This window comes from Calonectris borealis, chromosome 23 (genome assembly GCF_964195595.1).
Source record: "Calonectris borealis chromosome 23, bCalBor7.hap1.2, whole genome shotgun sequence".
Classification (NCBI taxonomy): Eukaryota; Metazoa; Chordata; class Aves; order Procellariiformes; family Procellariidae; genus Calonectris; species Calonectris borealis.
The window spans coordinates 2,225,616-2,252,885 of record NC_134334.1 but is presented as its reverse complement, the minus strand read 5'-3'; the positions used below and the strand labels follow the sequence as shown (position 1 = coordinate 2,252,885).

The window sequence follows — 27,270 nt, the reverse complement described above, 5'->3', positions numbered from 1 at the left end:
GGAGAGAAAGAGGAGGGAAGGGAGGGAAGAGAGGGGAAAAGCAGGAAGAGAGCGAGAGAGAGACAGACAGAGAGGAAAGGAGGGGTGTGAGCCAAATGCATGGCATTCAAAAGAAGCAGCTTTCAAAAGCTTTGGCTGGGATGCAGATTTGCAGAATCTCTGGACCCATAATTCCCTGGCATACAAAGCTTGCTGGAGGCATCAATGTGCCCAAAAGGGGCTGCAGAATAAACAGCAGATAAAAAAACCCAACACCCACAACAAGCCTATGAATTAAAAATGAAGGCAAGGGAAACAGCTGTACTTCCAAGCTGCAGGTGACCTCATTGTGGAAGCTGCGCCACAGTGAGGCATGATCATGTCCAGTAGTTCTGAAATAATAGGTATGGACAATAATAGCTGGGAGGAAGAATACATTCCCTATCTATATTAAAGAGTAGGTAATTGCCCATCTCTCCTGCCAGCTGTATTTTAATCCAGAACTAAATTACTCCGAACATTCTTACAAACTCTTATGTTACGGCGTCTCCTAAAACCTCAGTTGACGCTACTAAAAAATACTGCTTTCACTTAAGTTAAAACAGCCAGAAGGATGATTATCCACCAAGATTTGCCCAAGATCACAGGGTCTGTGACAGTATCAGGAAGAGTCCAATTTCCTCAGTCTCAGCCTTGTGCCTTAAGCAAACAGCTACTTTCTCCCAGTTTTTAGATGCTCATTTAAATGAGCAAAGATTGCATGCGCGAAGCAAAAAAGATCCCTACCCTGTAATTCAGTTCATAGATGTGGTTCTCCAGTTAATAATTATCCTCAACTTGGATTACTTTGGACTGCAGCAGAGTAGTATACTATCACATAAAATAATTAAAAATAAGGTAACAGTATTGAATAAATGCTATTGCCTCCACTTTACAGATGGGGAAACCAAGTCAGAAGGTGGAATAATTTTCTTGAGTGTTCCATAAAAAGTCAAAGGCAGAGGATGGAAACGGGTGTTATACACCTGTGTTATGTGCCACCAAATCAGAATTTTCCATTCACCAGTTTCACTGGTGTTATTATGCAACTGATAACTGAGGATGAAAAAGGATGGACAATTAAGTGAAGAGACATGCTAAATTGAGACATCTTTGTACTCTGGAGAAAGAGTGCAAAGGAACGCACTGTCTAAAAAGACTGTATCACATTCCAAAAGTTAGTCATTAAACTCCAGTATTCAGGTTTGATATAAACGTTAACAGGTAGAAAAGTCCTGAAATGTTTCAAAAAGAGGGACTGCTAAAACTGTGGAAATAAGTTTCTTGTTTTTAAACAACAATTTTCCTGAGTTGCTGGATATAGAAGATTGTCATTCAGAGTGGCAAATCTGGAAGATACTGGGGAAAAGGGTAAACAGAGCTGATCCTTTTATGAAACAGCTACCTGCAGGCAAGATGCCATTTCTTTCCAGAAGCAACTAATGCTAGAGCATAACGTTCTGTTCTACTCCACCTGTTGCTGGAGCTGGTAAGCAAGTTTAGGGGATGTGCTGATAATGCTTTTGTTTTTCCTGATGCTAGAACTCAGGCTAAATTGAAAAGGTCTCATAGCACTACTCCCTCCAGAAGACTTCTAATTTCCAACGAACCTTTTGCTGGAAAAAGTGGTTTTCCTTTTTCAATATTGTTTATTAAACTTTGTTGTATTTAACAGGCAGGTCTTCCTTCCAGTGTAACTTAGTTACATAGGATTCCTACTGCCTGAAGAGGGGTGTAGGGTGCTGTACCAGGCTCTATACTGCTTGTGCTTTGCCTTTTACAAGGTGGGAGAGTAAAGCAGGAGCACGGATGGGAATGGCTTTCCAACAAGAAGAGTACAACAGGAATGTGATATGCTACAAAGATGACAAAGAAGTCTCAGGGGGACAGAAAGTTTGGCAACTAATGTGCTTTAGGTGGGCTTTTTTCCTACAAGGCTTAAAGGCCTAGACTCCTCCTTCTCCCTGATGCCTATGATAAATATCATGCAGTTGAACTGGAGGATCCAAACTAAAACATTTGAACTTTTCACTCAAAGGACTCTGAAACATTTTACACACTGCTGACCCCACCCTGGGAGACAGAATGGGAAACGATATGAGAATTACCACGTCTCTATATTTGTAGATAGCGGACAGGAGTGGTAAGTTCTATTATTTTAAAACTTCAATCTTCTTCTGTCATTTACTATGAAAGGAAACGATTCCACAATGAACTAACATGGATCAAGTATAGCAGCCTACACCCTCATTAGGTGGCTGCACTGCATTGAACTACCTGTGGAGATACTCATGGCAACTGATGGTGTAAAGGAAGCAGACCTATGGCAGTAAATTTCCAACTGTTTTTGCCTGATGGAAATAGGAATGCCTCACAATGCACAAACATTCAAAAATCATCATCTTCCCAAACACATACTATGTCATGATCAACTTTGGAATGAAATAAAGCAGGTTTTTAGAAAGCACGTTGCTTTACTAAAGATGCAGAGCAATGGAGGACCAAAGTCTGTTCAATTTTTAGAGAAGAAAATGACAAAGAATAATAAACCCACATGGGAATATGAAACAAAAGCAGTCATTAAAAATTGCTTCTGAATTGGTAGTTTTTTGTTAGAGAGAGATAATTCCAGAGCTATTTGAAAAAATCAATTCCAACTGCAGTTCTTGTTTGTTGTGCAGAGAATGGAAATGGTCTAGCTATAAAAGGGGCCTTGATTCCTTCAGAAAATGACCGTACATGTACACTGGAAAGCATGCTGCAGTTCTGTAACAGGGGCATTAAAAATAGTCAGAGATCACGTAGCACCAAGTAACAGTAATTTGCTGCTACCAAAATAGTTTACAGTATTTAAAAAAAGCTTAATCTAGAGATAGTTCTCTTGGCAGCAAAAATCTTTCTTGTGCCAAGAGAAAAATAATTTGCATCCCTGGTGTCAATGGTAATACTACCATGTTGCCTTAACGCTCCAGGAGATGCAGCCAGCTCAGCACTGCTTTCAGAAAGAAAATCTCTGAAAATAACATGGAGAAGAAAAGAAATTCACATTGCAGTTGCATCAGTAATGAATCTGACATCAGCAGGTGATGAATCATTCTTTAGTTGAAGCATCTATCTAATGAAACACAACCCTGGTGTTTGGGATTGGGTTTTTTTTTCTTCACTTCAATCTCTTGTTAACAGCCCTCAAAGAGTTAAGTCTTCAAGAATATGGTTGCCTTGGTATTATGCTCTCAGCTGTGATCAGCAATATGTAACAAAAAAACAGTACTTAAGTGGTTTTTTTTTAAAGTATTCCCCACTGTAAATGTGTAATTAATTAGCCTTCCCCTTCCCCCTCTGCTCACACATTCAGACCCTTAGGGACTATCCCCTTTTCTTCCTATCAAATTCAGACAGTGACTAGGAACTGAATTATTCATTCAGCTGTAGGTGTAACACATCCATTTAAGTGATTTAAAGTTTAAGCAGTCTTGCTGCTGTTCAGCAACAAAAAAAGTTTAAAGGGAAAAGTAGAGCCCAACAGGAATTTGGAAAGTTCTTTTTTCTTAAACCACTTGTTTGATTACACAAACAGTGCACGTTTTTGTGAATCAACCTACTTGAATGAAAAAGGAGGGTTTGTGAGAACGGCACATAAACGAGCACCTGTCACTCATTAAGAAAATACCACGACTATAAGCATTAGTTAAAGCTTTTGTTCCAATATGTCTAGTTGAATATTCTTTGCTGTGATAGTTAATTTTATGCACACTTTGCTGGAAATACATGGCAAGTGAATTTCATATTGACAGTTACAGAAAATCATATGAAGATATCTGTTTAGTCCTCATTATCACTGTATCAGAGAACCTCATGCTAAAAATTATGTACAGCCAGTCAAAGAACAAATTAACCATAATTAACAACACTTTGTAGCACTTCTGATTAGATCTCAAAGTGCTTCAAAGTCTTTAATTTTCTGAACATTTCTGTGATATAAGGCAGTGCTGTTACTCCTATTTTCAAGCTGGGGCTGTGAAGTACAGTACCTGAATCTGTATTATTTTGGGCAATTTGGGAAAGTTTCTCCATGCCCCTGGCAGGCAGCGCAGTGGGAGATATGGCACACTGTCCATAACCCTGATGTAACTGAAGAATCAAGACGCACCTCCCAGTATACGTGTTCTACAGTTGAGGTTGAATGTTGATTTTCCTCAAGATCACAAAAAAAGTCCACAACAAAAAGAAAAGCCAGATCTAAACTGGAGCCTCGTGTCATAATCAGCAGGTCACAAACTAGACTTGGTGTGTTAGATGTACTTGCATGCAATGTGATGTGTCAGTTCAAAGTAACTCAAGTAGCGAATACAAATTCTGAAGACTGTGATTACATGAAGTACTGTGTTGCCAGTACTTACAATTTTATTAGCAATACCATAATATGTGCTATTTCTCTTGAAGATGCAGCTGCTTGAATGTCATCTGAATACCTCAGCCTTTATGAAAAAGTGTTCTATTTTTAAAGTCATAATTATGCCACTCATGATTTTGAAGTACAGGCTTATGCCTTTATTAGTGTAAGATTGGCAATACTGAACTTAAAAAAAGCCCAAATCCTGAAATACCTGAAAGTATTTTAAGCAAAGGGAAAGCTTGAAAGAAATGGGTGCCAGGATTCTTCCCCTAACTCTTGCACTACACAGTCCGTTGTACACAGATGCAGGAACGAAGCCACAGACTCTCACGAGTGAGGGCATACAGAAGTAGCACCAAGAAGCAGCAGAAGCCTTCAGCAATTCTGTGTGATGCTTATTACTCTGGGCTACTTTAAGTTAAGCGACTATTCAAGGCTACCCAAATAAGTCCTCTGGGTTCTAGAATGCAGGATGGATCATTCTGGTAGAAAACAGAGGTTGCTTAAAACAACTGTATTCCCACCATTGTTAAGAGAACTGGAGGTTGCACAGTGCTATAACACATCAGCCAGGAGCCAATAAAGATGTATAAGCGATTGCACACGCAGCGCAGTTCCGTACTGTTTTGCATCATCACAGCTGCCTTTAGGATTCTACCCTGCAATTGGTTCTACCCACACAAACTTCATTGTGGAATCAAGTCTTTTTTTTCTGTGACTCTTTTTTGATCTAGATTTGAGTGGCATCATCTTCTTGATTAGAACCCCACTTGCTTAGAGCGGAGTTTTCCTGATAGTTTTCTTTCTATGAATTGCTCCATCAAAGGACTGTCATAACAGACTGTTTGCCAATTTGAAATCCAACAGTTTGTCTGGTGTAAGTGTTAAAAATGTTGTCTTGGCAGTTGGTTTTTTTCGTGGTGGTTTTTTTTTTTTTGCATTAAGTGACTTGATTTTTTTATTTGCTTCTACAGTATGTCAAGGATCATTTTAGTAATCAAACCTGCTTTTTTTCTCTCACTTCAAATAAAACCCAACACTTAACCTATGAATTCAGAGAGTAATTTTATTTTAACTATATAAACTCTGCAAGACTCAGCATGTTTTTTGCTGAAACTTACGGTCACTGCTGGTAAAATATAGTAAATTGTTCTAAAGTGGGATTAAAAACAAAAGCAAGATAGACACGTTTTATTTACTGAGAATGAAAGATTTGAGCCTAAGAGTTCCCCTAGGCTTTAGTCTGTGAGATAAGGGCCCTCTGTGATGATTCAAGTCAGGTTCTTTTAAATGATCTTTTACCAATTTACCTTTTCACTTATTACAATCATTAAATGACTACAGCTTTACAGTCTACTTATGATGCAAGAATACTCACTTTATGCTTGTGGTCTCTAAAACCCTCTAAAGAAACACTGAACTTGCTTCCTCTGATGGCCCAGACTGTTCCTAACTAAAACAGTGCTTGATTCATAATTTCAATTGCATATTCATCACTTCTGGTGAAAGAGTCCTATGTGGACCCAGGTGGTACTGAATGATTATTTCTACAGAGGTTAATATGGTGTGAATTTCATGAAATTCACAATTTGTTCATACCTGAGAAAATAATCAGATAGGCTACAATGGAAAAGCAGCAACAATTCAAAATCAGTAATTGGAATTAACCCCCTGCTAATAAAGAGGAAAAAATGCTTTACAATCACCTGCAAAGTTTGAGTAACTCAGCATCCAGGAGAAGGCATTTATGTGAGAAGAAAGCCAAAGGATACCTGATAGACTACCACACTACGAACAGGAACTCCAGGACATACTTCAGGACAAAAAACAAAGTTCAGAAACCCAGACTATCAAGAACTTTAAATTCTTTCATTAAGGATAGCTTTTAATATCCTAGGATTTCAAAAGGAGAGAGTCACAGAACCACCGATTTTAGTGATCCATTTTTATCAGGACTCACTATTTCATCCAGAGCACGATGACTACATAATCACCTAAAGCCATCAGCCTATCCGTGACTTGCACCATTATGCTTCCAGGGGGAAAGCTTGCTTATTTGTTCAAAACCAAAGCAATATGGGACAACGGCAATTCTTCTAAAGAGCAAGCAGAGTATCGATCCGAAAGAGAAAAATGCTAACCCTGCATTATCAGTAAATAAGAGTGCCAGAGAGCAACGAGAGCCCGCTGCTCCCTGCAGGTTTGTAAGCCGAGGACAGTAACAAGCCTGCGAGGGCAAGGGGCCTCACAGCCAGGGCCAGTCCCACAGCGCATGAGCGAGGAAGCACGGCAGGCCCAGGGACGGCAGGTTCGTGGTGATGAGGCAGGTCTGAGGACGAGCCCGGAAGCCGATAGGAAGTCACGATACATGAGAGTACTATGGGTCCATAGACAGCCACATCGGCGACAGAGCTAAAACCAGGCACCCCTCCGCTGTAGCTCAAGCACGGACGGGGTGCCTGGCCCTCCTCTTAAATGGGGCCTCGGGGCTCTTGGGTAGAGGGTGAGGGGTGCAGGTGGAGACCCCAGAGGAGGCTGGTCAGGGGCTGCTACTGCGCTTGGGGCCTGACGAAGATTTTCAGAGCTATGCATGTAACTACGCTACCTGTCACCACGTGTTGAACAGTTTATCCCCCTTTTACAATGACAGTTGCAACCGTGTAAATCACCGAAGTCATACCAGTGTAAAGCTCGTGAGAGTGAAGTAAGAATCAGGCCTCCAGAGAATATGCAAAGTAGATACAAAGCATGAAGAAAAGAGGGTTCTCTCCAGCTCCTGGGAGCACTGTGTGGGTGGCTCCAGCACAGGGTGCACAGCAGTAGAGCGTTACAAGTCTGTGGGTGCGTGTGCAAGTGTACCTGTACAACCAGCATCTGCGAAGGGCGTGGGCAGAAATTAATTGAGTATGTTACAGAAGTCCTAATTTCAAGTTATGAGGACGGTTAGTGAAAGAAGGTGCCTGTCTCAACTTCGGAAAGCACATGCCTTCCCTCTCCCCCCGCCCCGAGCTGTGGTGGCTGCACTCTCACCGGCTGGCAGCGCTCCGAACGGTGACGCTGTCATTCTTTTTACAGTGGGCTCTGTGTGTGCTATTTCTTTTTAAATGATTCATGACTCCCACTTCTCACTTCATCTGCCTTTGTTTTCCTCTGCAGTGCAATGTGTCTGATACATGGCAAAACGTGCTGTGCTAACGCCAGCACTGTGAATGGTTATACATTAATGTCAAGGTAACGACGTCTGCAGATACAGTACAGTGATGTGAATGGACTTGAGAGGGTTTGGATTCCACTTCTTTGGCCTTGTAAAATTACACTGAGCAGGAATACAAACAGCCTCCCCACTAAATCTTTTTTCTTTGGTGCATACTTTTTTCTTTTTCTTTTTCTAGCGTGTCCTTCTGAACTCACCTTTCGCAATAGCCCTTGCTAGTACTTCACCAAATTCCTACTTTTTGTGATATCCAGACGTCAACCCGTATTTTTCTACACCGGCTTTCATACGTCTTCACAAAGAATCAGCAACCCTCTCTAAGGATGGAAAAACTGAAACATAGAATCAGAAAATACCTTGGCTAAAACCATTCAGCAGGCTAGTGGAAGAGCTAAGAATAAAATTATGATTTCCCGATGTTTAGTCTGATTCTCTATGAATTGGACTGCCTCACACTGAGAAGGTGCTCAACAATCAACTTTATTTATATATTTACTATTCAAATATGGCGTGTTCTCACATCTTTTATTTTCATGTTAATCGTGTTGTGGATCTTCTCCACCCACTCCCCATTTCCTTTGGTACATTTGTTCTATAGCTATTTGTGTAGAAACCAAGCAATTTCTGCTCCACCTGCTCATAAACACAATGAGAGAGAGAACACTATGTTACAGCACAGCCACTGCCTTAGCAACAGATTACAGCATCACTGGGAAAGGAATAGAGACCTTCTGGAGAGGAGGAGTGCCCTTTATCTCCCTGAAAAGCTACAGCAGGCAAGTTCTGCCTTTAATTATATTTCCTGCAATCCCTGCTTTAGCTTTAAGCGTTCAGTAGTTGTAAAGAAAGAATGTAAAAACTGAGCACAGAGTTTGCCCCTCGCACTCAGAAAAGACAAAGTGGGGTTAGTGAAAGATTGTGAGCAGATTGGCTTCCAAACGGAATATGCAGACCCATATTTGAGCACTCAGATATGGCGGGGTGTAAATAATTCATTCTGTTTAGATACCAACCCACTGGTATCTAAATGTCTGGCAGGACAGCTCTCGTACGGAAGTACAAAAGGGAAGCAAACCACAGCCCACAGCCCACAGCCCTTTGCTGTCATATTACTGGAAGCTCATATATCTGGAATCAAAGTCATGAACCCTCTACGCTACGAAAAGATGCATTTCAGTTAGCAGGCATAATGGGACATGCAAAGACTGATTTGGCAGAGCATATCTGATATGCAGGCTATAGAACTGGCACCGTTGATATACCCTGTCAGAAAATTAATCATGACTTGATGGACCAGTGAGCTTAATGGCACCTTAAAGTATTTTTAGAAAAGCAAATATTTGTGTAAAAGCAAAGCTATTTGATTCTAGCGTTCTCCCAATTTCAGTAGGTCATACGTTTTAGACTGTGAGCTCTCCAGAAGCACGGATGATGTTTCTGTGTTTGCAACAATACAGTCCTGATCCTGAAAGAGGTCTCTATATGACAGAATATAGCCATATAGTAATAATTTATAGGTATAGAATGGAAGTATGGTCAACTACATTTGCACTGCTTTGTTAAAAGGATGATGTTTGGGCCACTTGACTCATAAGGGAGACAAAAGACAGAGAACCATACCTTCCACCTTAGATTCCAGAACCCTGAACTAACATATGAGAACGATGATATAATGGTGAGTTATACAAAAGGTCAGTAGTGACATAAAACAAAAAAAGAGACAAAACATTTTTTTCATTGTCTGGGGATTAGATATTTCATTAAGCTGTCTGCCCATATTCGAGAATTAAGCCTATTATCTGTCGAAGGATTTTGATGCCAAAAAAAAGGTCTGGGCTCATAGCTCATCTAGTCATTATATGACTGGAAATATGAAGCAAAATATGAAAGAGGTAAGAGGAAACACAGAAAACCTCTGGCATGAAGGCAAGAGTGAAGAAGATTGTGGAAGAACAGTAAACTTGTATGCATGAAGTCTTTAGTGTTCTTATTTGATTTCTCTGACAAAATACAGCGTCCCTACAGCTGCATAATACAAAAAACCAAAGGCTTTATGAAATCTGGCCACAACACTTTTTACAGATGGTAACCTGAAGATGCAGCCACTTTACCAAACGCATACAGCAGTGACGACGACTAAACTGTTACCTAGCTCGCAGACTTTCACCCAGTCCACTGTGTCATACTGACTTCTGTGTGATACACAGATGCAGCAAGAAACATCACTTACAAATCCACCATGTAGATTTTTATATGCTTTTTATAAAGTACCTACAATACGTTTCTATTCATGGGCTGCGAATGGCATTGTGCCGGCTCACAAGGACATTAGGACTGTCTCACAAGGAGATAGATGTCACATGGGCACGGATTTGCATGGGCAGCCTACATAACTCAGCAAGTGCCATCTTTCTGGAGGAAGTCCCTCCTCTGACGCATTGACACCACCTGTCTCTTTACACTTGATGGCATCTGTTGGCATTTTTTATGTGCCAAAGCATTAATATCAGAACAGTGCAGAAAAGGAAGATACCAAGTTCTTGGGTACTTAGAGATGCCAAACACCTAGGCTGTACTGTATCAAGGGACTGTGCTATCCACTAGCATCACCTGTGGAAGCAAAACATAGGGGACAGCAAGTCATGCACTTGTCTCCACCGTCCACTTCAAAAAATACGAGTGGCAGGGGATTAAAATGCTTTGCCATGGGGAAAAGGGGGGAGAAAGACAAATTATCTTAAAAATAATAAAGAATATAATGCCAGGATCAGGTACCAGATGGGTAGTAGAGAAATCCTTGACGTGTCCCCAAAAATGGTAAAGCAGACAAGCTTTCCTGACATTGCTCAGTCAACCATGAGGAACCACCAAGAAGAGGCAGATGGTCATTCCATCTCTGAAACTATCTGGTCCTTGGCCTCTGCTGGGAATATATGTTGAGGTGCCAATTACCAGCACTTTGAATGGTGACTTTTGTGATCCAGACAGCCATTAATTTAATACCAAGATCCATAAAACTCGTTTCCCAAAGAATGGCAAAAATGGCAAGATACCAACAGGTTTTGCTAAACATACAAAATAAATAACTATAAACCCAGGCAAATACCTTTAAAAATAAAACTAAAAATAAAAATAAAAAGAAAAAAAAGTGGAAGAAAATGATGCCATATAGTTGACAAGCAGTTCCAATGAAGATGCTAGATTTTATTATCTGAGTCTCCTTTTGTATTTTAGTAAGAGGAAACAGTTCAGAAACCCCTAATGAACCTCTAACCCGAGAAAATAATTTGAAGAGAATATCAGAAATTTGAACAAGTGTTGGTCCTGCCAACTGGCCCTTTTGAAGCTGCCTCTGCATTTTCTGGTAATTCATATTAAGGCTTGATTCGAAATCCCTTGAAGTCCACAGGAGTTTTTCAACTGGTGCAGTTGACTTCTGTGAGCCCTGGACATGTAACGGCTGTAACAGCCTGAGAAGAAGTCTTCTCCTGTGATTTCTGCAGTCAGCGAAGACTAACTTCCATTCATGTTCTTAACCCAGTTTTGTAGACTGTGGTATTATTTAACTGCGATGAGCATCTCAATGTCCTTAACCAAATAAGAAGTCCAACTGTGATGTTTTTGAAGCATTTGGGCAGTTGTTTCAGGAGCAAGGTGATCATCAGGCCTCAGTTTGTTTCTTTGTGCCCTTTAAAGAGGGGCAAGGATTGCTGGTATCAGTTACCAAAAATCAGGAGCAGTGCTCTCTGCTGGTTGTGAAACAACTTTTTTCAGTCTCAGCCCACTTTTCTGTGCGGAAGGGTTCCATATGAAAAAAATGTATTGTCCCTGCCTGGCTCCCTAGCAGGGCAGTCAGTGGTAGAGACACATACCCCATTATACCTCACTGAAACACTTCCAGGCCGGAAAAGGTCATTTTACCCTACACGGCTTTGTACACATATCCTCATGAATGAGACAACTGCATCCTCACTCCCACAAAACATCACAGAGAAGAGCTAATGCTTTTCAGTCAGGAAAATTAGCAAACAGGTAAGCTTGCACTATCCCTTCCCATTATATTTTACAGATAAATAAAAGAGTGCAGCCTCTAGTGTTGTCAATATGGTTCCTTTCAAAAGCCACTAAAGTTTGCAAAAAATTAATGAAACAATCTGAAACAGACCTCACATTCTGGTGCCACCTGTCAAGCCTGTCCTTGTGTGAAACTGCTGAATAAGTCAACACTCCCTAGTTTCTACTTTGACAGCAAGGCATATTGCAGTGTGCTGTACTTGGGGCTGCACCTTAAATCTATCTGTGAACTGAAGCTGCTATAGAATGCGGCAGCCTGTTTATTAACTGGTTCACAGCACGCCAAGATCTATGTTGACAGCCTATTGATTTATACGTGGGGTTTGACAATTTGGTTTTGACCAATAGTATGGAGAGAAACCTCACATCCATTTGCTTGAGAGATTCTTTAAGCGGCCTCTAAACTACTCATTCGTGACAAAAGAGTAGAGGAGAAAACCTACCTCATCTACCCTCAGTTATCAACCCCAGAGTGGTCATTAGCAGTGTAATAGGAAAATCAAGCTACTTTACAAAACAGCATAAATTCATTCTGAACAGGACTCTATAACTTCTGCAAAGATACAGGGAATATATTAATTAATGGCTTTAGTCATAGTACTGCTGTTGCTCAAAGACGTTGAGACAAATGTGTAAACAGAGGAGCCTTGGGAATGTCACAGTAATTTAAAGTACATAAACCTTCAAAGCACTGCCTGTGATAGAGTGAAACATTGTCTTATAATTGGGCAATTGCTTTCATTCCGTGATATAATTAGCACACAATTATGGTTATGTGAAAAATTGTTCCATCTCCCTCCCTTCCAATTTGTGCCTGCTTAATCTAAGTAGAGAACCTATCTTTTTTGCTACATTACCAGTAGGTCTACTTTATCCTTACTCTTCAGCTGCAATAACAGTGCCTCTTGTCTGCCCAATGTAATGATCAAATATTAAAGACAGGAATTGAAATCATGCTATTTCTATAAAATATTTGCTCTTATTTTTTTTTCCCACATCCTAAAAATATACATACTGCTGCGACAACATAAAGTTAGGTGACTCATAGCACAAGCACCAGTAATCAATGCAGCCAAAACTGCAGTAGAATTTATATGCCGCATGTGCACTGCATGTGCTCTCTATTCAAGGCTATGCTATAAAGGCCAGTTTTGGCTACATCATCTTTTTCTGAGGGCTAGTGTTCAACCAGCAATGATTTGCTGTGAAGCAATGTGAAAAAATTTGGGGCTCTGAATGGCAGAAATCTCACCTGATATACTGATTTCACACTGTTTCTGCTATCTCAGTGCGTGAAAGTCTTTCAAGAGCAACTCTTCTATTTCCATCATATCTCCCCTCTACTTTGAATGAAACACAAAAGACAAGCTGTATTGCTACTGCAGACTGATACAGTACTAAAGGTAGTATGTGCCAGAATGGAAATTGAAACTAAGAGCTCCTAGGTTCCAGCAAAACACTCTACAAAATTATTTTTCCTCCAAAATGCAAATGTTTTCATAAGCCTTGTGAAAAGCATGTGTTTTTAAATCAACAAACTATGCCCAAGTTACGGCACATACGTTATATCCTTGCTTATTCATATGCGGGTAAAAGGCATATTCCATTGTTAGTCTTAAGATAAGCTGTCTCTGAAAACTCTCACTTGATTCACTAGCTCAGAACACACTCTTGTGTGAGGTTTGTTTTCTGTTATCAGCAGAAGATCAGAGCTCTTCTGGCACACCTGAGATAGCACACAGTGCAGAAAACAATCTTGAGCTTTAATGTAGTTATCGTCTATTTCCTGCAGCTTGAAAGAAATCCTGAGTCCTTCACTGTCTGGAACTCACCCCTCCAACTGCCTCAGAAGGAATTTTTATCTTTAGTAGAACGGGCTGGATTACTCTTAATCAAATCTTAAAGAAAAAAATTCCTAGCGTGTCTGTTTATATTACAGAAGAGATTAATGCTAAGACTTTTTGGACTTTGCTATGCAGAAGGGAGGGTCAGGTTATTACCCCATTATAGTGCTGAAGCTATGTATTATATCACGGTACTATTTGATATCTGCTATCTCCCACTCTGGTTTTGGTACCATGGTCTAAATTCTAAACTTGTAGAACCTGGAATACAATTTTAAAAGTACAGCATAAATGCTGCAGGACAAATACTGCAATCTATACTCAAGTAAAATTCCTTCAAAGTCATCTAGGGCACAACAGAAAGAAAAAGGACAAGCTAAAAAAAAAAGGTACTTTTATTTAGTCATGTTTAGTGACAAAAAGAAAGCAACAAAATTCTGCATCATTAAAATGTAACTTAAGAAAAATGTTAAAGAATAAAAAAAGTCATAGTTGGGAAAAAATACTTACATTTTAAAAATACTTCTAACTATTTCTTTTTTTTTTAACTATCCCTAATTCTCAATAGTGCTAGATGGAGACAATATGAACAGATCTTCCACTAAATTGTATCCCAGCTGTTGAGCTATCAACTCTAGTCTTCATTTTTTACTGCTCAACCTCTTCAAGTTGTTAACGCTCGTAAAGTGATCATCAGTCACAAAGAAAGGCCAACTAGCTGGGCAAAAAGGACCCTTTATCCTTCTGTAGACCCAGATCCAAGCTACCCTATTTTTCACACTGTGAAATGGCTGGGATATACCTTCCTGCATCTGTTTGCTAACAGAGAAAAGTTTAAATCCTCTGAGAAATACGAGTTTATAGATATATCCATGGACTTCGATAAAAAAAACCTTATGACTCTTCTAAGGCAATTTTGTTTTGTAAGATTTCCAGTTTTGCACACTTAAAGGGGTTAAATAATTCACGTCACAATCCAAATGTATAGATACTATGCCAAACTGAACAAGATCCTGTGAGAACACTTGTCTTCTCATACTGATGAAAAGACACCTCTGACTTTCCGGAGATGTAAAAGTACATCTCCACTGATATTTGAAATTCCACAGTGACAGAAAAAAAGAAGCATCGTTGCAAAGCACAAAGTAAATTAACTGAAACCCGTATGATTGTATACAGGGTATAGATGTTAACTGGGATAAGAATCAGGCCAGTATAGATCAAAATCGATGGGTACACACATACTTTGACCCACTCCCATTGCTCATATACACAGAAAGGTTTTTCTCCACAATGCACTATCCACAGATATTCCCAAAACTATTCCGTTTTCTCTGCAAACACGTATGTATCTATCACTAGACACTCCTTTTTTTCCTATAACAGTTACTTCCCACTTGTATCCATAAAAAGAGGGCAGGCATGTACTTAAATTTAAGGGAGGAAAATGCATTGCAGATGGAAAAGAACAACAACAACAACCTCTCACATTCTCTATAGTCAGTCCTGTGGGAGATATTTATCTATGGGAAAAGCTTTACAAACTCTAAGTAAACGAAAAAAATATATTTTCATAACATTTGGGAGGAAATGCATGTTAATGGAAAATAGCTAGAGAAAAATAATAGCTGCTAGTGAGTTGAAGGAACTATATTCTCACTGACATGCAACAACAATAGAAGCTAATGCGAGTCATTTGTAGAAGGAAAAGTGAATAGCTGTGGCATATTTGCAAAGAATATATGGCAGTTTACCAAAGGCAAAGCTCCAAGGAATACCAGCTGGGACATAAGAAGGGAGCTATCAAAAGAGGAGGGAGGTATAACAGCATCATGGAACGGTTGGCACCATTTCTTTAAAGCATTTCATGAAATGAGACATAGCTGTTCAGAGACGGTAAATCAAGGTGTTGGTGTCACTAGCTATGGCTCATGGCAGGTGGCCAAGGAGTGTACAAAAGACATGCACACGTGTGTGTTTTTAGCATGTTTCAAGTTGGCAAATTTACCAGTTATTAAACCAAAGTAGTGAATTAGGTTTTATCAATAACTAGTCTCCTATTTTGATCAGAAAGCATTTACTTCAAATAGTATTTAAAAAATCAAATCTTTCTAATTAGAACACATTCCATTTGTGGAAAATTACATCCTACTGACTTTGTACTTTGACCTTATTATCTGAAGACTAGGATGGCCTATTATTTTGAGCATCAGCCTTGCATCTTAGCAACACAGGGCTAAAAAGCTTAGTAAATAAGAAGGCATCCAAAATGCCATAGTAACATACCATTTATCCTGATGCTTGCAAAAAGTTGACTTCCATGTTTGGACTTGTCTAACTAAGGAAGCTGCCTCTGCAATAAAAAAAAGTACATCCTAAATTTTGAAAAAGGATTGATAAACTTATTTCTAGCTGAATGCAGATTTTAAGCAACACAAAACAAATTGTGCATGATTTTCATATCCCAAATAGCATTATATTTCTATTCCTCAGTATTTTGTTTTCTCCATGAGATAACTATTGCAGTTATTAATAATTTAGAATTTGAAAAGGGATTGGATTTGCAAGAGAAATTTCTCATTCATTTATGCACAAAATAAAATTGTGAGAAAATACTGGATAACAGTCAGCATCCAGGGGATTTCATCTTTAGCTTCACTTCGAAATAAACGGGCTGTCCTAATAAATAGAAGAGCTCTTGAACTCCTGCCTATATCCTTGGAGGCCAATTTGTCCAGATTTAATACACCACCTGTAAAGTGAGAGGGTATTGTGAGGACAAGTCTGAAGGGCTAGTATCACCAACTGTTGAAGAGCCCCTGAATTAAATTTACAGGCAAGACAAACTTGAAGTGTCTTACAGTCAATCCACTGCCCTATATTCTTCATGATTGCACCTTCATTACAGAGCAGCACAGACTCTGGCCCAGGGACAGCAGCTATAAAACTCAAATTATGAACACACTCAAGTCCACTTTCAGAAGTACTGAGGGTCTGGATTTTACCCTCCAGGACCTCCGTGGCGGTATTTTTTGTCACTTCTTTAAGAACATTTGGCTACAGCTCTAGGATTCCTTTTTTTTAAAGTTTCAATAAGGGGCTCAAAATTTGCAACAAATAGCTTAGAAAAGATAAAAAAGTCGCTCTACTTATTGTAGTTATGGTGCAGTTCAGTATAATGTGATAATTAGTCTCCTGGAAATCATTCCTCAAGTTCATACCGTGATATAGCATGAAATAAATCTGAGCCAACCATACAGTTCTAATTCCAGTGTGCTGCCGTCAACTGGTATGTTAATTCGATTAAAATGAGCTTGTTGGTAAGAACAGAAGTTACACTGGTAGGGGGAAAAAGGAGGGGGTAAATTTCGTAAGTATTGGTAGAACCCACTTCACATTCACATCTACAGCTCTCTAAATTACAGATACAAGATCTTTGTTCAAATTACTGACAAGGTTACCAGCTGGAACTTTACACTCAATTCAATTATTTTATATTGTACCTTCAGGCTCCATTCCAAAGTGTCTCTTAAAGAATAATCAGACTTATTCAATAGGCAATCAAAATGACATTACTTTATGGAAGTACAACAAGGTTACAGTCTTGGTGCAGTCTATAAGTTATATGCTACTAATTTTCAGTGCTTTAAAATTTTTACTCTGATTATCTGTGATGTACAGGTGTCAGCAACCAGGACAGAATTTCCTCACAATTTCAGCTTAACCTCTTTACTGTCTCCACTGTATCTTGGATAAATAGGTAGAAGCTAACAGTGCAAAGAAAGAAATTACAAAGCAGTTGAAAGTGACGCTTTATATTGTAATACCCGAAGCAGCGTTCCTTGATGGACGGCCCTCCTTGTGATAGGTATTATACAAATCTAACCCATACCTGTAATTCTCAAAAGAACCTCAGAGTAATTATTCTTTAGCTTAAACTTCCAGATACTGAAATAATTTGAATAAAAATATAAAATTAAATTAATTTTAATACAAAATGAAGGTTCAAGTCTTCAGAGTTTGACTTTGAACCTTTTCAACTAATGTCTACGGTAAAACTCTCACAGAGACTGCTTAGGGGAACTTCCATGAGCACACAAATTGTTATATCTTAGTTATAAAAAATTTCTAATATGTTTTTATGTATTAAAACCCTTCTGCCTCTTTTTGAGACAATGGAGAATGGGAAGCCCTCAGATCTGCATTCAATTTGTGAAATTTAGAGGAAATAAAGAAATCTAGGAGGGAAAAAAAAGTACAAAACTCAAGTGCATCAAGATTAAAAAGAGATATATTGATAATAACATTTGAATTTGAGCTGGATTAATAAAAATTAGTAAAAAAATCTGTTTGATTTTGTTTGACATTAAATGGATCTTCAGACATCCCATTTTCTTTCAGCTTAGTGGTATTACTACTCTAACCACTGACTTTTATAAGCTGCAGTTCATTTGCTGCAACTGGCACCATGACCTAAAGCATTTGTTTCCAGCCTTGGACAACTGACCCTACTTTCTGGGCAGAATATGAAATCCTTAGGTGCTGTAAATTGAGAAGACTGTGTGGAATTTTAACAAAGCTTCACAGGCAAACAATAGACGATGTTCTGGCCTCTATATCACATTTATATCAGTATGAGATCAAAGCATTCCACTGCACATTCTGACATGGTCAGACCCACTGAAACACATTACAAACACATTATACATCCTCTACACAACATTCATTTAGCCCACACATCACATCCCACTGCTATCGTCACCTGCATTTCCTACATCTGCAAGATAGTGCCGTGACCACGCTCCTGCTATATCCTCATTCACCAGAGACAAATACTTAGCCTGTCTTAAACCTGATGGGCACTTGCAGCTGGCAGGAGAGCTTATCGAGCAGGATAGATGCTGTGGTGGAATGAAGGAACAACTTCACATTGTGCTAACTAGTGGGGGATTGCATTCAGAGAGTCCTTGCTGGACGTAGCCTGTTGATGCAGCTATGACGTGTCACTCCCGTAGCCTGGCTGCATGAATGTACACATCCCTCTCACACGACGACCTATGGAAAGTCTCAGGAGCTGAAAGACGAGGATGTTATCACACGCATGTCACACCATTCCTGCTGTTCGCAGCTCTGGGAATGGTTTTTAGAACAGTCCTTGCCTGCATATGGGTAAATAAGAGGTTTACCTCTCAGCAAAGAGGTACGGCATAGCCTGTAATCACTACCAGTGAAGTCTGTACTCATGTATCTACAGTTGGTAACCACGTCATCCAGGGACTATTAAGAGTGGTTCACCAGCCACTTTACACTGAGAACAGGGACATTTAACCATGCTGACAATATAGAACTCCCCACTTTTTTCCCAAGCAACATGTATAACTATGGCCCACAAGACCTTCTGCAAGGTACTCGAGAAGTGTAAGTAAAATACTTGTGGGATGAGAGTTCTTTCAAAGCTCTCTATACTGTACTTCGGAGCCCAGAAATCTCTTGAAAACACAACTACTCCTAATATTATATTTCATGGATGATTCTGAAGCAATCATAGGCCCTACAAAATTCTGAAACTGAACAACCAGTTATATTTGGTATACTGAATGGCAAGCAGAAATCCAACAATTCTCTGCAGTGTGTGCTCTTTCCCATGTCAAATAGAATCTTTGATATAAAATAACAAACATAACAACCCACACTCTTTTCTAAGATACAGCCCCATCAGACCTTTGAGATGCATACAGCTGATGCCATGTACCTTCTCCTATATATGAAAAGTACAGTGTGTAAAATCACATAATGACAGTCAGACATAGCCTCAATTAGCTTTTGTCTCAGGAATTTTCTCCCTGGTTTAGATGGCTCCACTTCTAGAAGATACCAATCCAAACTCTGAAGTCTGACTTGAGTCCCATAAAACTTGAGAAGTCTGGAACGTACCCAGACTTTAACAGTGAAAAGGCATCACTTGGGATGCTTGAACGGAGACTACCTGAGCATCACAACAGCAGCACATGACTCCGCAAGAAATGGACAGGCAAAAATTTAAATGTAGGAGCTATGTAGTATCTTATTCAGTGGTCCTGACAGTTTTTGCTGCAGCTTTCCTTACAGGAATGTAAACAGTTCTCTTTGCAAGGTCTATGTTATGTCTCTCGTTTGTTACAACTTCCTGAAGAGTGCTGCTGCCAAGAGCACAAGGAGTGAGGCCATCAAGAGGAGTGTCTGAGCAGACTCTGTGGGAGTCCAGGACCACTGATCTCGCAGGACTCAAGCCATTATTGGAGATACAGTGGGGTTTTAGGCGGTTGTTATTTCTGCTGCAGCTTATGTAAAAATTGTGTGGTAGGGTTCTTAGGCTGGTGATTCTTAAACACATTCAGAAACTTCTTCAGATGAGACAGAGCGTCCCTGTGGGAGAGGCTGCCTGACACAGCATGCCACACTTCACTGTACGTATCTCTCCCTGGGCTTTGACTATAGACTAAAGCTGTGCGAAAGCAGCAGATCTGCTTTGTTGGGCTGGCACAAATATGTGGTTGCACAGTATTTTGCCATACACTTTGTTTCATCATTTTCAATTGCACAAAAGGGAAATAAGAAATTAATAATAATTAATTAATGATTAATAAAAATGTGAATTCATATTAGAAGTGGCATTTTGCATCTACATTGACTAAAAAATAGGACTACAAAAGATATGCCATTAAAAAAGTTCTTCATTTTTGAATTAGTGGGAATAGAGGTCTGAATTTTTGTGAAACTTAGTCGTTTAAATGCACTGTAAAATTATAATATAACATTCGATTAAATCCATGAAGCTTTACTAAAGCTCTCATGGCACTGAGATGCAACTATTCCCTTCTAAGGCCCCAGGATATGCAAACCCAGAGCTTGATATGGTTATTATTTCTAACCGAACTACAAGGATAATGAAAAATTATTAATTGTGTATCATTTTGAGATAAAATCAGTAATCTGACTTTGACAGGGGCTGTAAATAGGCTGAACACTTTTCAAAGACATTGCCTGTCCTCCTACACAGTGCTTTCCTCCATGACAGCAGCTGAGAAAAACAAACTCATCTTCCTAATACATTTAGTCTTTGGAAATGCATTTTCAATTATGTAACTCATTCTTCCTGTTGGTCCACTGCTAATCAAGTTTACTGACAGTGAAAGATCCACTTTTTCATCCAACTGGTTGCCTGCAAAGAGATGGATGAATGGGTCAATGAACTGGAGAATCTGATTCCTAGCTGTAAGAAAAAAAGGATTTGCATGGGGGCTGGTAGATGCCGATGTTGCAGACAAGATTTGGTTGAGATAAGACTGAGTGTCACATAGTTTCACTGCCGAAAGGAGAAAGCAATCATGCAATCGGCAATTCTCTCTGTTATGGTTCCAGAGTGCAGTTTACAATGCAACTGAGAATGAGAATGGGAAAAATACCTTAGAGCACTCCAACAACAATGCTCTTCAGCAGCACAACCCAGTATTGTACAGATTACACAGCAGGAGAGCAATGGAGATTGGAGGCAAAAAAAAAAGGTTTGAGCAAGCAATGTGTCCTCTATAATAATGGAAGACAAAGAAAACAGTCTGTTTTAATGGAAAGAAGAGATAAAAGTACGTAATAGTGAATGAAACTGGCTGAGATAAAACATCCTATGGTCTTCATTCTCATCTTCTCCATTTTGCTGTACCTTCCTTGGCCTCAAAAGGTTTATTCCAGCTTTACATCACTTTGAGAAGTTGCTCTGGCTCTCCTTTTTTCCATTTTACACAAATACCAAATCTGTTCTCTATCCTTTTGTACCAAATCACTTGGCTGCTGCTTCCGATTGTAATACTTGATCTGTAAAAGATAGTTCTCCTTAAAGACCTTGCTTCTCTCTTTTAACAGCTATCTCAGAATTCTATCTTTTGCCATTTAGCTACCTCCACAAAACAAAAAGTTAATGGCAACAACTTTTAAAATTGTGGATTTTATGATTTTATGTATGCAAGCTGATTTAGCAGGAGAATAGCAACAAATGAGAAATGGCAATTAACACTCCCAGAGTAAAGCCTGTTATTTCTCATGTTCTTCAACCCTTCTCTCATAAAATGCTTTCAGAAAGAAGGCAGCTGATTCTAGCAAACAAGACCACACATTTCATAATTCTACTCCATTGCTTTTCCAAAAACAAAAATATGTAGGAAGAACATTCCAAAAACAAAAATATGTAGGAAGAACTAATTAGCAGGCTCTGTGTCCTCATCCTTGTTAATTCAAGGGACATCTCTAAAAGACTCCTCTGGGAGAGCTTCTGCTGTTACAATTCTACCCCCCTGCTCAAGACCACACATCTACTTTGAAGTTCTACAAGGAATAATCCCCATGAGCCCGAAGGGTGAATAACCAGGTGTTATTTGAGAAATTGCGCTTGTCTTCGTAGTGGAATTTATCACGTACCCTAAATAATAGGTTAGGGTATGGAGAGTTGCAAAGAATTGGAAAGAAACGTTCCCATCAGTCTGTTCACAACTAACAATCTCAATGTTGTTGTGGCTTCATTCTTACAAACCCCAACTCTTGTGTAATGGCCACAGAAACTGAGCCACTCAGCAACATTATCCCTAATTCTCTTTCACCTTGTCCTTGAGTCATCACGTAACAACTCTTTTGGTGAGCGTCATCAACTCAGCTGTTGTACAGCTACATGGAAACTGAGGTATGCGCTCCCTGACTGTTCTCAGAGAACACCGAAAGGACCTCCTGTAGCTGTGGGAAAAGGGATCAGCAGTGGGGAGGGCCTTCAGATATTTTCACAGAATAGAGAGAAATAATTTCCCCCTTCTGGAGAGAAGGTCCCTTCTGGAAGGCTTCAATAGCAAGATCTGTCAACATGCAAGAAGAGAGGGAGCTGAATGCACTCGTTTTCTCTGAGAGGCTAGAGCCTGACACAGAAACAAACTAAGAGCATCTTCCCTGTTGATGATGTAAAGCACTTACTGATTAAAAAATATGCAAGCATCATGCACAATTCACTTTTTTATGTACTTCTCACTATGTAAACTTCACTTTCCATATGGTTTTATTACTTTCAAATATGTTTTATTCCCCGATAGTAGGGAAGGGTCTTCAGCAGGTGTATTGTACATACTTTAAAATGACTGGTTAAAAAAACAATGTGAGTTTTCCATAGAAGGATTTTTAATACCAAAAGCATCAAAATTTCCACTGAATTTCCTTGTATCTTCTCAACAGAAAAGAGAGATTTTTCCTGACTTTTTGGTAGGGTCACTCACCTGAAAAATCCAGTAGTCATCCAAGTCTACTTCAGGTAATAAAATGACAATGTTTAAAAGATTAAATTGCCATTGCAGTAAACCAGAACCAAATTGATTCTGGAAAATGAGCACATGTTCCTAGAGAACATAATCCTCTGAAACAGTTTCCCTCCATAGAAGTCATAGAAGTGATTTCCTTTTCTTTATGTGCTTGACTAACTTGTATCCCTTCTGCTCTGGCAGAGGGTTGAGGGCTCCCTTTGCTGTTTCAGTCATTGTTGGCTGTTAGTACAGATCCACTATGTACAGAGAGTTTTGATAAGATCCAAAGAAGCTTCACTGTTGTGGGAGTTCCTCCAAATCAATTATTTGCAAATTTCAAACCTTTTGAAACTTGCCCATCATTAATCTCTGAGATAACATGGCATGGAATAATATCTGCTTCACGTAGATCACACAAACAGGGGAAACATCTGTGACTGTGTGCCTAAATAGTCTTTCTTCACTGCTACTTTGAACAGAGCTATGAACGCATTTGGGTAGGAAAGAAGAGCTTAGTCAAAAAAAAAGAAATTCTTTGGTAATGCAGAGAATTTCTGTAAGCTCCAAATCACTAGAGAGTTCTGGGGCCATTGCTGTCTACTATCAAGCAAGCCAAATGCTCGGTTTTGCGTGCAGTTTATCCATGCTATCATAGGCAGGCCAGCCACCAGATGCTCAGAAATACTCATTCCTCTGCAAATTAGTTCACCTCATTTCATGGCCAAATCATTCACTTGTCAATTTCCCCTTCGGCCTTCGCAGTTAATGGGATCTGCTGTTAGTCAGTCTGGGGGGATTTCTTACTCCCATTATGAAAAAAAATCACTCTGAATTCAAATGGAATTCATTTTCCTAAATATATGACCACAAGTTGCCACTCTTTTGTTTTAGACTAGTAGATTCGGGAGTGTTTTGAGTTGATTACAAATGAAAGATGACTTTAAAACTCAAAATGAAAAATGGGATGGTTTTCATTCAAGTACATCCTGAAAAGCACCACCATTTTTTTCTCAATTTTTTTGCTTTTATCCCTCTGCTCTATATCCAGGGTTAAAAAAAGTATTGTGTAGTGTGGCAGACAGCTAGCAAATGAAAATGCAGTCTTATAGCCATTTGTAACAGAAGGCAAAGATCAAACCTTTATACGGTGCAATATATCACACTCCAACGGCTATAGCTGGACGCTGTAAGCCAAGAGGTCTGAGCCCTGTGGTTGGCACTATCAATACAGATGACCTTGAGGGAGTCACTTCAAAGTACTGAAAGAACCACTGATACAGGTTCCTTATTTTCTACCGATTCCTTAATATAGTACACTGTCACTTAGGCCTCAGTTTCCAGCTGTGTAAAATGTGACATTTGCCTTGCAAATAGAGGCCTCAAGGGCTTCTTTCAGTGGCACAGCAGCCTGTGCTCTATTGAGAAACTCTGCTACAAGCTATGGCCAAGAGATCCCCCCATTTTAAACTTTATGTATATGCTTTTGAACTATTTTATGAATCGGGCCCTATGTTTCATGGCAGGCATCTTGCCATGTGCCTCATTTAGTTTATACAAACCTCCAGGGCTGGCTTTAATCTGCTTTCCCAGAGTCCCTAGGTTTGAAAATGTATATACTCGGAAGAAAGAGATGGGAAGGAAAAAGAGAAAAGAAATCAAAGCACAAAGTGAGTTCACTTCTTAAATCTTAGTCAACACTGATATGAGGTCTTATTTAGTTTTGCAGTCCTCACCCCTTCACCTCAGGTGCTGGGATTAATGGGGGACTGTTTTTCCCCTTTTGATTGCGTAAATGAGGAAGCTGTTGACTCGCATGGTACTGGAAAGACATATGTGCTTCATTATCTGGATTCCTTGTATTGTTTCAGCTTGTCGTTGCTGGCTGGGAACATGCAGCCTTGAGCTGTTCCCATTTTTAAAATGCACTTTTTTCTGCCCCGGATTATTGCCAAGTGGAGATTTAAGTACACTATTACTTTTATGGAGGACTATTAAGAGTTATTAGATCCCATTAGAACAGACTATGCTCTTTAAAAAAAAGAATCCTTTCCTTTATTTTTGAACAACCATTTATATTCATCTAAATCTGACAGAATGTTTGTATCAATGCAAACACAGTTAATTATATCTTAGATCAGTGAGAACATTTCTTGTTTATTTTTAAAAAATGTTTTACTAGTCTCCCCTGAAGACTGTGTTTTACTTACATGGCTTTAAAACGAGTCTGAACCATCATGGGTGCTAGGTGTTCTGGCATGGATGGCATAAGAAGAGTTGGAGAAAAATGATTGGAAACTGAATCCCACCACAATCTGCACCTATTTTTTTATTAGGTTCAGATAAAGTCCTCAGCTCATGGACACTAAAATAGCAAGGGGAATCTTTATATCAGTAGAAGCAGGATCAGACCCTACATTACAGTAGGAGTATGACCTAATATTATTGGCAGAAGTCACTACCAGTAACAACCGCACATAGCACCCGTTCCTGGGTGGTTGTGATTTTTTTAAAGACAGGATGAATGCTTGGATTAATTGCTAGTCTGTTCCAAGTTTACTTCATGCCTACCCCTTTCTTTATAGTTTAGATCCAATTCTCCAATTTTTTTATCCCTTCCCTTATAGCAACATTTGTTGTAAGCAGCATTCTCAGTAGCCCAGAGGTTTGATCTGCTTAAGCTGTAATTTATATAACGCACTTTGGGAAGAATGGCATGTCTTCCTGGAAAACACTCCAATTCCCTTCCCTTCCCTTCCCTTCCCTTCCCGTCTTCCCTTCCCTTCCCTTCCCTTCCCTTCCCTTCCCTTCCCTTCCCTTCCCGTCTTCCTTTCCCTTCCCTTCCCGTCTTCCCTTCCCTTCCTTTCCCTTCCCTTCCCCTCCTTTCCCTTCCCTTCCCTAACACACTGTGAGGAGATGACTAAATGCTGCCACAGGAGGGAGAAAAACAAACAGGAAAGAATTAAAAGGGCCTTGGATCGGGCTGTAAAGCAAAAGGCATAAATTATTCAGCTCTTCCCCTCCCTGAACTCTCTTGCAGCCAGCACATGCACACCACCTCCCTTCTGGATGAGACTTTGGCATGAACGGCAGATCACATTACTGCTCCATCATGTTACCACAGCAGAGCATCGCTTGGCAAGACGATGCAGGATACTCCCTCAAGAAAACTTTGAGAGAACAGTGCTGCACGGCTGAACTAGGTAGCAGAGGGGAGGGAGGGAGGGAGAAAGTGGGAGGGGGAGAAACATCCTGCTTATGTGGGGAATCATGTTTGAAATGGCTTCTCAGCGCATAAAGCAAGTCTAGGATTAGAAGTAATTGTTTAAAAACCATATATGCTCCTGGAAAACTACCTGTAGAGAGTTTGTGCACGGAAGAATGCGGTTCCTATTTTTCCTTTTCTTTCAAAGATTGGCTTAACAAAACAATCAGCCACATGAAAAGGCAAAGAGCAGAATTCTCACATATGTTGTTTGACTTTTTTCATTATTATTCTTAAGGCATGCTCTAAGAAAAGCAGTTGGAAGAATAGTAGATATGCCTGAATCATCGCTGTCCTGCCTTAACTTGGTCCTGTCTTAACTTGGTCCTTTTGTGCTTGGTTTTTAAAGCCCTTAGGTTTTGTCTAGACTAGGAAAAAGGTGTTTTTTCCAAGAATTATAGCTCAATTGAACTTGTTTAACTAAACAAAAGCCAACACTTGAACAACATTAGGATCATGGTTTAGCAGCTTTAGCTCAGTTCAAGAGGTGGAATAGAACTAAATTAGGTAAACTGCACTAACTCCTTCAGCTTTTTTCCTAATTAGACAGGCTTTACAAGTTTGCTACAAGTGACAGATTGAAAACCTTAGGAAGCTTCTGAACACAGATCAGCCTGAGCATTAGCAGGCTCCTTCCACCTAGTTCCATCTGGAAGAACAGGAGAAGAAGGCAAGCTCGACCTTAGTGGACCATTCAACCTTAATCTACCCAGCTATCTATCCAGATATTTGGCTTTTATTATGCAGTATTTGGACACTGCCTGACTGCAAAGCTACAGAGGAAGTGATAACATTTTTCCAGGTGATTACAAAATATACTGGAAACAGGGCTGAGACCCACTTGACTTCTGTTCTGCTGGAGTCCTAGATCAGTGAATCATTCCATTCTTCCCACAAGGAGGGGCAATGCAACAGGATTAGCCTTTCCTCCACTGCCCGTTTTCGTTCTGAAATCTCCTCTCAGAAAATGTACTAAGTAGATAATAAATTATTCTTCTTATGCCAGGAATTTTCCATTTTGAGTTTTATCTGTTGCTGGGTTTTGGCACCATTAAACTGTTAAGGGTAAATTTAAAAATAATTGAGAACTGGCTTCCTGGATTGTAGTTTCGGGCTTTTCTGCAGAATAGGGAAGCTTTTTGATTCAGAAA

General features: G+C 39.6%; 1 protein-coding gene across 2 annotated transcripts in view; it reads right to left on the bottom strand.

The window, feature by feature from the left end:
• Positions 1-27,270, bottom strand: part of MORN1 (MORN repeat containing 1) — a 154,198-nt gene that overhangs the window by 34,690 nt on the left and 92,238 nt on the right. Inside the window, exon 10 of one of the 2 annotated variants that reach the window (XM_075172243.1) lies at positions 20,321-20,747. The exons of the other annotated variant lie outside the window; for it this stretch is intronic. Within the exon in view, the coding sequence (XP_075028344.1) occupies positions 20,578-20,747 (170 nt within the window). The 3' untranslated portion in view covers positions 20,321-20,577. Of the gene's footprint in view, positions 1-20,320; positions 20,748-27,270 lie in introns of those variants that run through there. 2 annotated transcript variants of the gene reach the window in all.